Here is an 11,072-nt window from a genome sequence, read left to right as displayed (position 1 = left end):
TTAATTCGAAAACTAGAAAAATAAGTGAAACATTTAGTAGTGAAGCCCAAAACATTGTGAAAATTGGGTTCCACCCTCTAGAATATTAACGGAAAGTAGTACTTTAATTTTTAAACTTGACGGTGAGGCAAATGTGAAAATAAATTGTTTGAACAACAATTTATATACGAATTTGTAAAAACTGACTAAAAATCGTGAGTGTTAACCCACGTTTTTTGTCAAAATGCAATTTTTTTTTTCACGAAATATTTTATGTGATCTTTAAGGAATATTTTATAAGGCATCTGAAAGCGGATTTCCAATTTATTAAGTAACAAATGTGTATTTAATAGACTATTTAAGTCGAAAAATAAAAAAAAATAAGTGAAAAATATAGTAGTGAGGCCAAAAAATGATTAAAATAGGGTTCCACCCCCAAGAATATTAATGGAAAGTATTACTTTAATTTTCAAACTTCACGTTGAGGCGAATATGAAAATAAATAGTTTGACCGACGAGTTATGTACGAATTTGTAAAAATCGACAAAAAACTGTGTTTTTTTGTCAAAAATGCAAATTTTTTATTTTTGCGAAATATTTTCCGTGAGCATTAAGGAAAATTGTATAATTCATTTGGAAGTGGATTTGTGATTTATTGAGCAACAAATGTATATTTTGTAGACTATTTACATCGAAAACTAAATAAATTAGTGAAAAATATAGTAGTCAAGTCCAAAACATTGTCGAATGGGTTTCACCCTCAACAATATTAACGGAAAGTATTACTTTAATTTTCAAACTTCACAGTGAGTCGAAGGTGAAAATAAATAGTTTGAACGATGATTTATATACGAGTTTGTAAAAGCCAACTAAAAACCGTAAGTGTTAACCCACGTTTTTTTGTCAAAAATGCGAAGTTTTTATTTTTGTGAAATATTTTCTGTGAGCATTAAAGAAAATTTATAACGCATTTTGAAGCGGTTTTATGATTTTTGAGAAATAAATGTCTATTTAGTAGAATATTTAACGGCAAAAGCAAAAAAAAAAAAAAAAAAAAAAAGTGAAAAATGTAGTTGTGAGGCCTGAAACATTATTAAAATCGGGTTCCACAGAACGTCTTACCTTAATTTTCAAAACCTCATGGTGAGGCAAAGGTGAAAAGAAATAGATTGGACTATGATTTATGTACAAATTTGCAAAACGGACTAAAAACGTGAGCAACCCACGTTTTTTTGTCAAAGATGCAAATTTTTTATTGTCGCGAAATATTTTCCACGACCATAATGGAAAACTTTGTAAGAAATGTGGAAGTGGATTTACGATGTATTGAACAACAAATATTTATTTAGTAGAATATTTGAGCCAAAAAATAAAAAGTGAAAAATATAGTAGTGAGACCCAAAAATAGGGTTTTATCCTCAAGAATCTCAATGGAAAGTCTTACGTTAATTTTCAAAACTTCACGGTGAGGTGAAAGTGAAAATTAATAGATTGAATGGTTTTAAATACGATTGGGCGAGGAAAAGCATGGTACCGATCTGTCCCAATTCCAATTTTTTTATTTATTTTCTGCTTTTTTGTTTTTTCCTTTGAGTTTTTTCTCTGTACGTTACTTTATTTGAGTAACCACTATTAAATTCAAATATTTTTAAATTTAGGTTTTAAATCGTTGTAAATATGTATTATAATAGATTTTGCATGGAAAAATATATTTTGAAGAATGTGAGTTTGATAGTTTGTTTTTATGGTAAGAGAAATAAAACAAACATAAGCGAAAAAAAAATAAAAAACTAAAAATAAAAAATTGAAAAGAAGGATTCGGTATGAAGATAGCGATTCTTACTGAAAAATGTTGCTAACATGCTAGCGACAAATATTCCAAATAATCGGTAGTTCCATACTGATCGTATCCTTTTCTATTTCATTTATTTATTTATTTGCTTTTTTTATTGAAGTTTTTTTTCTTCTTACGTTACTTTACGTCGGGCTGGAGTCTCGGCCCACTAATTCTATTAACAGATAATCTGCTGGTTCCAGATTGTTGGGCCCAAACTACCCACCGCTACACCCGCGAAATGTTCGAATCTCTAATTCTCGCGGGCCTCACCATACCCGAAAAAACCGTCGTCGTTGGAAGAAAAGGAAGCGTCGTCGTCCGCATCGCCGAACTGTGAACTAAAACCCTAGCTAAGCTAACTGTCAGAGACTCAGAGCGTTGGGGTTTTAAGCTTGTAGTTGTGCTTACTGCTTCACTTCAAAATTCAGTAAAAGATACAAAAGAATGGAGATTTCTGAAAGTAAGCCCCAAATCGATTCATCTGAAAACCCTAGGTCCACCTGGGACGGTTGCTCCGTCTTGCTCGACATCAACGACGGCGACCGTCTGGTTTTCGCCCGCCTCTCCGCCGGAGCGTAAGTAGTATTTCTCTCTCAGTCAAATTTTTGCCTTTTTTTAGAGTTGTTGAGAGTTCTTACAGTTGAATGCGGAATGGATGTGCAGGAAATTGAAAATTGGGAATAAGAATTGCTCTCTGCAGCCTTTGATTGGCTGCCCCTTCGGCTCTTTCTTTCGGGTCGAAAATGGAGCCGAAGGCCCGTATTTGGCCCGGTACACTCCGTCCACGGAAGGTTTGGTTTTTAACTTTAATTTGTTCGAAATTTTGTGTTAATGTGGAATTTGGGATAATGACATTGTGTTATTTTGCTTGATATTTGCCTGTTTATTCAGTTAATAATGTTCAAGAAAAAGGTGATGGTCAATCAATTGATGAGTTTAGAGATAATCGAGCATTAGTCGATAACAATAAAGCGCAGAGCCTAACCGGAGAAGACATTAACGCAATGCGACAGTGAGAACAAATTAATCAGAGATTTAGTTTGTATTTTGGGCTCCTTTTGTACATTTTTGGTGGACTAATACAATGATAAATGCAGACAGGGTGCAACGGGTGATGAAATAGTTGAAGCTCTCATTGCAAACAGTGCGACGTTTGAGAAGAAAACTGTTTTCTCACAGGTAATGTAGATCGTTCGAGTACTACTTTGTGTTCATATGAGAAGGTGGTCTGATTTCCTGTCGTTCTGTTGTCTGCAGGAGAAATATAGGCTTAAGAAGCAAAAGAAATATGCTCCCGTTGTACTTATGAGGCGCCCATTCACTAGAAGGTTACCTCTTATTTCTGAAGCAGGAGCTTTATTTTGAAGTCATATTGCTGTTCTATCAGCAAGAACTTTACGAAATGATTTAATTATATGCATGAAACGTCATGATGTCTCCACAATTAGCAATTTTTTGGCTGCTGTTATGAATGTGCATCTATAATTTCCGAATCTCATATTCTTTTTACTCACTTGTTGTTCTTTACTGTTTCTCTCAGTATATGTGAGGCGTACTTAAAGAAATATCCGAATAAAATTGGGTAAGGACTAGCCAGTTATGAGTTTTCCTCTATTTTGGTAAACTACTTTTTCATGTTATTTGCTCAGAATTTATGTATCATATGTTTGCCTTTGGTTCAGATTCTTGCGAATGGACACATTGTCTCTTCTGCTTTCCATGGCTAATGTTTCTGCAAATTCTGATGTCCTCGTAGTGGATATGGTTGGAGGACTTCTAACTGGTGCTGTGGCAGAGCGTTTAGGAGGTCTGCTCTCCCCAAGTTCCCTTTACTATTTGCTGCTTTGAGTTTTTTAATTTACAGAGTCATGGGTGGTGAAGTAGTGAAACTGAAGTGAATTATATCCAATTAAAATGGAATCGGTTTGTTATGGCTACTTTGTGTGATTGCAATTGCAACATTGTTTATGACATTTCGCATTTTTAATGCTTCTGTATGTTTCACAGGTACGGGCTATGTCTGCAATACATATCTTAGTGGGTCGCCTTATTCTATGGATATAGCGAGGATATTCAACTTTGGAGATGAATTTTGCAAGAGGTACATCTGCCCTTGAGTTACTTTTCATGGGAAATGTAGTTAGATGAAATTTTACACTCCTTAAGTAACCAACTTTTGAGATATTTTTGTATTTATGTTGCTTATACAGGATTGTGAGGTCTCCTCTTGCGGACCTATTATCTGTCCAAAACGGAATTGAAAAACCAGCAACTCAGGAAGCGGAGTCTGGTAATATGGAAATTCAGTCAAATGTGAGTGGCGCTTCATTTTTGTTTGCAGATTTCGTTGTCTTGCAGTTTCGTAATTGTTTTGGGTACTCTATTTTCAGGACCAAATTTCTTCAGCAGTTAGCATGGAAGAAGCATCTCTTACATCTGAAAGTGTGATATCAGATCCTATGCCTGTGTCTACTAGTTCTCCAGTAATTAAAATGTCCAAACCAGCAAAATTGGGAGAAAAAGCACCACAGGAAATCATCAGCTCGTGGAAAGAGAATGGTTTCTCTAGGTAAATATTGTTGCTGCGTGTTTATTTTACTAGTTGAAAGTAGCATCTGGTTGATAGTTCTGCATTCTTTTTGCAGTTTAATAATAGCAGCACCGGAGCTGGATGCTTGGGCCTTAGTTAAAGAGATCTTGCCACTTATGTCAAATTCTGCTCCTTTTGCTATTTTTCATCAGTATCTGCAGGTTTTTAGCTTCAAATGCTTGATCATACCAGATTAGTAGTTTTCCTATTCGAATTCAGTATCTTCAAATTTTGTAGACGATTAAACTAACACTGTTGTACTCTTGAATATGCAGCCTCTTGCAACATGCATGCACAATCTACAAACGGGGAAAATGGCGATTGGCATGCAAATTTCAGAACCTTGGTTACGCGAATATCAGGTTGGTTTGGTCTTATTTATGTATCTGATCTGGTCTGCGAGTTCTAAAGATCTCTATATATTTTAACGTCGTTTGCCATCAGAACTCCAGTTTTTGAAACTTGTGTAGGTTAAATGAATCTGAAAACAGAGATTCTGTGTGAGTTATTTTAATGCATACAATTTGTCTACATGCATGTGTGTGTGTGTGTGTGTGTGTGAGAGAGAGATCTGCCAATCAAAATTTAAATTTGGACAAGAAGTTGAATAAAATATTTAAGATAAGATTGCCCATAGGGTGAGGTTACGGCCTGCATCTGTCATCTCCAGCGTAAACATGTATGCCGGAGAATTATTTCTAAGGATGTACGTTGGAAATGTTGAGAAAGTGGCCTAGCTCAACTTGAGTGTTAATCTGATGATTTCAGTACGAACGCCACGTTGGAATGCTAATTTTTCTTGTGCCGTTGTGGCAGGTCCATTCTTAATTCCCGGTGTAATGTTTCTGTAAGATTATACACCTTTATTTGATGCGTTCTAGAGACTGATTGTGAATAATTGTTTCAGGTACTACCATCAAGAACGCATCCATGCATGCAGATGAATGGATTCGGCGGGTACATTCTCAGCGGGACCAAGATTTCACCAACCTGATTTGAAGAAGAAAATCACACGGCTGAGTTGCGATTACTTGTTATATGGATGTTCGTGGGCGAAACCACTGCGTGCAAAATGTACACTAGCTTTTCGTCTTCTGTTTATCTGTAAACCTGCAATTACTGCAAATTTTTTCCTTGCAGGATTTGCAATCTGTGTTCTGTGGGTTGTGGCTTATGTGTATTTCTATGGCAATTTGTTGGGACTAACGAGAATGATAGTGGTGCTCCATTTCTTCTTGCAATTCCGGATTTTAAAGTTTCTATCGGAAAATAGGGAAGTGTTATTGACACTCTAAAAATTTCATTATACACTCCTTACAAGTGTATTTTTCTTTCTATATATAGAAAGTTTGGAGTGCCAATAACAATTTCCGGAAAATATTATTCTCTCTTAATTTTGCTTGGATGGGTATAATGGTATTTCTATTTGTTTTTTAGTTGACAAAGAGTTCTATTAATAGGAAAAAGGCATGTGAAATTATTTTGATGTCCATAATTTCTTTTTTTAATATTTTTTTTAATTATGTATAAAAAAATTAATTGAAAAAGAGAGTTCGTAGTATAAATTATTATTATTATTTTTATAAAATAAATTTTTAGCCGAATTGCTCATGGTAAGGAACTATTTTTTAACAGGGTATATCTAAATTATCTATTAATAGAACTCTTCATGAAATTACCATTTCAATTCTCATCAAAACTGAGTAAAAAGCAAAAACAAGAGGGCAATTTAGTAGTTATATGTAACATAAAAGTTTGATGTTTTTTACCCTAACCTCACAGTCATGTAAGCATATCATGTCCTATTTAAAAATAAAATAATATGCCCAAGTCAGATGTAATTGCCCCATTGGGGAAGATATTCAGTCCGGATCTTTCAATTTGATCTAATAGTTACAAATAGGAAACTCTCTAAAAATTTTAACAATTGTAACTGTTTGATCAAATTTCAACGGCCTGTATCACTTGATCTGGACCTTTGATGGGAGAGATGATCCAGACCAGATCTCTTCCCCCATTATTGTTCTGTTCCATTTTTCATAACCGATTTGTTTTTTAGAATTTTAAAAAATAATCACGCTCTTTAATAAAAAAACAACATAAAACAAAATTGTTCCCGCACACATTTCAGGTGGGCATCTGCTAGTATTTATATATTGAAGAAAAAGCCCAAGCCCATGATGAATAAGAAGGCCCAAACAACCAAAGGTTGCCCACCGCTTACAAATACAATATTTTGTCAGGGTGACAGCAGAAAGGCGGGGCGAGCGCATTCGAAACTCACCCGCATACGTTTCCCGCTGTTGTGTCACTTACCGACGCCGCTTCCTCTCTCTCCTCGCGTTTCGAGTTCCATTCGCGTTGGGCTTCCTTCTTCCCATTAAAACTTAAACACTCACAAATTTAAGAGTTAATTAAATTCGCAAAACTAGCAAACGAAAACCCTACCTCCTCTTCAAAATTCTTCCGCTCCCTCCTCCGCCATGGAGACAGAGGATCCCAATCGCCTCCTCCGGCCGTTGCAATTCCAGTTCCAGCTCCTCCGCTCGCACTCCCAGATTCAGAGCCATATGAGCTACCAGTACTCGCCTTTGCCTCCCTCCCAGTGTCTCCACCCACAGTCGTTTCCCGCTCTCGCTCCTTCCCGCGGCTCCGACCGCCGCCGCCTCTCCGGCGACGCTTCTGCTTCTCTCGTCACCGCCGACGCCCGTTCCGCTTTGGCTAAGCTTTCGGTGAGTGTTTCTGGTCATCGGCGCCGTCTTTTTTTTATTGAGATTTCTTGAATTACTTTTGTGTTTGTTATTGATTCTGTGAGGAATGATCACCGTCATTGTTTTCTTCGTTTTCTTCGTTTTCAAAGACTCGGTTTCGGATTTATTGTATTTGAAAGGTTTAGAGGATTTTACTGCTTCTTAATTGTTTATTTAGTTCTTGCTGATAATTAGTCGTGGATTTTATTGGATGGCGACTTGATTTTTCCTTTTTAATTTAAATGTTCGATTGGCCATTCTGTCTGCCCTCATTAACTGCGCAATCGGCTTCTTTATTGTGATTTACAGAGATTTTTTTCCCTTTTTTTTTACCGTAATAAATTGCCATAAACGCGTGAGCAACTGACAGTAACATTCTTTACAATGTCAATGATATGAACTATAAAATTGCACAACTTATACAATCGCAATGTATCTGTTTAGTTAAATGACTTGAGAATGTCGCTGTTAGTTAAAGTATGCATGACTATCGTCGTTGAGTACACTTGCCGGTGTGTCTGAATGCGATTTCTGTTCATTTTATGGTTGTGTTGTGCAAATGTTGTGCAAATCTTTCATAGCATACTTTTAGCCTTCTCGTGTATTCTTTTTCCACATCTCTAATATACAATAATTACTGCAGTTGAGACCAAAACAGGAAATAGATAACGACGCTCAGATTGGTGGGCAAGAAGCTGCTGCTGGGCCAAGCAAGGTAATGAAGGGTATTTTACCTCTACCACAGTCCTTCACAGGTGCAAAGCATAATGGTAAACTAAAAGTTCCTAAGCATACCAAAGTTGGGACTCAAAGATCAACTGCGGACTTCTGTAATGGTCTGGGTCCAGCTCAAGCTATTGGTTGCCGTTTTGACAACTCTTTAGGTAAGTTGAGATTAAAAAGAAATAATTTGGAGCTATCCCTCTAACTATGCGCCCACTTCGAACACTTATTACAGGCATTCATTCAGTATGTGCTGTTGAGTATTGACGTTCTCCCTGTCTGTGTAGCTCAAGGCTAATAAGGGATGTAATATGTTGTTTGCAGGCTTGTTAACCAAGAAATTTATCAAGCTAATTTACGAGGCCAAGGATAGAACCCTTGATTTGAATAGAACAGCAGAGGTGTTGGAGGTATATCAAATGTCTTTGGTATCATTTTAACAAGCACTTGGTGTTATGTCTCATGTCTGGGTAATAACATATCAAATCTTCCTTGTGTTATTGTTTATACCATATTGGTTATTACAGGTTCAAAAGAGGAGGATATATGATATTACAAACGTTCTTGAAGGAATAAATTTGGTAGAGAAAACTTCAAAGAATCACATACGTTGGAAGTAATTTTATCAATCTTTGCTTCCCTTTGTTTGATACTTTCTATGTATGGATTGATCTGACCAGTGCACTTTAATGACAGGGGATATGATGGGCCGACACCATGCGAGCTGGATGATCATGTTTCTAGACTAAAGGTGCTTTCAATTATAATCACTTGGATCGTGTTCATTAGTCAACTTCTTGCTCATTCCCTTTGTTTGATACTTTCTATGCATGATTTGATCTAACAACGCAGAACTCTTGGTTTTCTTTCAGGATGAAGTTGAAAGTCTATATGAGGAGGAATGCAGGCTTGATGATGCTATAAGGTTGGATCTTTAGAATTTAAACAGACGCTTTGAGATGTTTTCTGATCTCTCTTGTATGTTGAGCTATCAAGACGTCATTTTTTCAGGGAAAAGCAAGAGCTTCTAAGGGCCCTGGAGCAAGATGAAAAGTATAAAAAGTATAGTCTCAATCCCGTTGTCTGTCCTTGCATCAACGCTACATCTTTTTATCTTTTTAATACTTTATAATCTGCTAACATCTACATTTTAGGTACTCATTTTTGACGGAGGAAGATATTTCAAGTCTTCATTGCTTCCAGGTCAGTTTTTTCCTGTGAAACTTAAAAACTTTAATTACTTAGCGCTTTATTTTTCTACCTGTTCATGAATCTCACTGTTTTCTTACTGCTTTTGTTGTCGCAGAATCAAACCCTTATTGCAATAAAAGCTCCTCAAGCTAGTTATATTGAAGTTGTAGATCCTGATGAGGTGGGTACCTTCGACGGACGTGGTTTGTGAATTTTGGGATAGCATTAATAGCTAACTCAGTTTTTGTTTGATCAGGATATTTCTTTTCAACAAAGGCAGTTTAGGATGATTGTCAAAAGCACGATAGGACCTATAGATGTGTATCTCTTGAGGTATTAATTTCTCTTCCCTGCATAGGCTAAGCTATATGGATGGTCATGAACATATGTCACAGAATTTATTTCCGAATTACATGCATAGGTTACGTTTTTGCACTTCAGTGTGTAACGTTTATTCTCAATATTTGTAGCAAATACCAATGTCAACTCGAGAGTATTGCTTTCAAGAAAGCAAAATTAGCAGGTTCATCTTCTTGCAATCGTAGTGACTATTGCAATGCAGAACATGGAGGGATATCTTCATGTCATCAGGGCGAGAAAAATACTTCTGAAACTCTCAGCTTACCAAGCTCAGAGGCATCTTCTGGGATTCAGAAGATTATTCCTTCACATTTCGATGCAAGTTTTTCTTCCATGTAGCTTCTGAAGTGTGCTTAGTATGTATCTATCATCGGTCATAGTTAACCTAATTAACTGATTTGTGAATGATAATTTTTGCAGGCCAATGATGATTATTGGTTTAGATCAGAACCTGATGTTAGCCTTACAGATCTATGGGGTAAGCAACTTCCTCCCTCTCTTTTGCCCCGAATCTTTTAGAATTAGTCGCCAAGGTCTGCATCTTCCACCTCTCCTTGTAAAAAAGGGAATGGAGCATTTATGTAACGGATATGAATCCAAATCAGATTTGGATAAGATGTAGCCATGTAGGCTTACAGGGAATTAACTAAAGACTTTCTTTATTGGAACCTACAGCGAATTAGGCCCGGATCCAAAGCAAAAACCTCCTTCAAGACCGTTCTAAGAAGAGTAGCGCAGCGTTGGGCAATGAACATTGACCGTAGTGTAAATGGGAATCAGGTAGTTGATTGTTCCAGACGACGTGAGGGATACCATATTCTTTTCATGTTTTGCTATACAAATGTGTAGTTAGAACTTTCTATTGTTTTAGTATAATCTATAGTTACTGCTGGAAAGTTTAGACAATGTAGGGCAAGGATGCCAATTAGATGGCTGCCTGACCATTTAGGCAGCCTATATGTGTCATCTGAAGGCTGAGGAATGACGAGTTTTGGTCGAACCATAGCTTATCAACTTTGTCGAGGGATAGATAAAACGATATGGCAGTTACAGCGGTTTTGATGAAGTTTTTCTAGATCAAGTTTCCGTGTTCAGAGATGCAGATGAGGATTGCTTTCTATAGATGGACGACCAATGATAACATTACATAATGAAGGAAGGAAGTTGTATGCACTTTGGAGCTCCGGTCGCGTGATAGTTGGGAATCTTTGTTCGTTGGAGGGGAGGCTTAAACCTACGATCTGGTGAAAGCAAACAATAACAAGCGTTGGGAATAATGTCGGGTGGTGTCATCGGATTCAACAATAAGCCGAGGAAGGCAAGGCCGAAGGGGAAGACATCCTACTACCTGATCATAAACATTACACATTGGATAGAAGTTGCTAAATTAATTAGAAATTTCCTTTTTTTCCCAATGATTTTGCAGCAGTATCTGAATTAGCTTTATGCATAATCAAAGTCAATGAGAAATACGTGCCTCGCACGTTATCATTAGTGTAGAGCTAATCTCGTCTAATCTTTTTTTCATTAAAAAAAAAAAAAAAGTAGAGAAATACAGTGTTTTTTGAAGCTACCTTCCCCACGTTTCAGCTTGAATGATTCACAACAGTTAGGCTCGTCTACCTGGGCTCCAATGTAGAAT

At 36.7% G+C, this 11,072-nt stretch overlaps 2 protein-coding genes across 3 annotated transcripts; both read left to right on the top strand.

The window, feature by feature from the left end:
* Positions 1 to 2,071: 2,071 nt before the first annotated feature.
* LOC103927873 (tRNA (adenine(58)-N(1))-methyltransferase non-catalytic subunit trm6) lies at positions 2,072 to 5,647 on the top strand. Its single transcript, XM_048588193.1, has 13 exons — positions 2,072 to 2,391; positions 2,480 to 2,607; positions 2,708 to 2,828; positions 2,914 to 2,995; positions 3,074 to 3,144; positions 3,357 to 3,398; positions 3,499 to 3,623; positions 3,824 to 3,917; positions 4,027 to 4,129; positions 4,207 to 4,385; positions 4,462 to 4,567; positions 4,682 to 4,768; positions 5,314 to 5,647. The coding sequence occupies exons 1-13, from the start codon at positions 2,261 to 2,263 to the stop codon at positions 5,398 to 5,400; spliced, it is 1,356 nt and encodes a 451-aa protein (XP_048444150.1). The 5' UTR covers positions 2,072 to 2,260; the 3' UTR covers positions 5,401 to 5,647.
* A 1,003-nt stretch (positions 5,648 to 6,650) lies between these two features.
* LOC125479195 (transcription factor E2FC) lies at positions 6,651 to 10,929 on the top strand. 2 transcript variants are annotated; one of them, XM_048588275.1, is made up of 13 exons: positions 6,651 to 7,138; positions 7,800 to 8,040; positions 8,204 to 8,289; positions 8,407 to 8,495; positions 8,576 to 8,630; positions 8,752 to 8,804; positions 8,891 to 8,941; positions 9,034 to 9,082; positions 9,186 to 9,251; positions 9,327 to 9,403; positions 9,541 to 9,748; positions 9,851 to 9,908; positions 10,106 to 10,929. In XM_048588275.1, the coding sequence occupies exons 1-13, from the start codon at positions 6,890 to 6,892 to the stop codon at positions 10,111 to 10,113; spliced, it is 1,290 nt and encodes a 429-aa protein (XP_048444232.1). In that variant the 5' UTR covers positions 6,651 to 6,889; the 3' UTR covers positions 10,114 to 10,929. The 2 variants fall into 2 exon arrangements, with proteins under 2 accessions (XP_048444232.1, XP_048444231.1); XM_048588274.1 differs by having other exon boundaries at positions 9,851 to 10,929.
* The last annotated feature ends 143 nt before the right edge of the window (positions 10,930 to 11,072 follow it).

Source organism: the organism of the source record quoted next, unplaced genomic scaffold, assembly GCF_019419815.1.
Source record: "Pyrus x bretschneideri cultivar Hongxiangsu unplaced genomic scaffold, Pyrus_bretschneideri_v1 Contig28, whole genome shotgun sequence".
NCBI lineage: Eukaryota > Viridiplantae > Streptophyta > Magnoliopsida > Rosales > Rosaceae > Pyrus > Pyrus x bretschneideri.
This window is presented reverse-complemented; position numbering and strand designations above follow the sequence as displayed.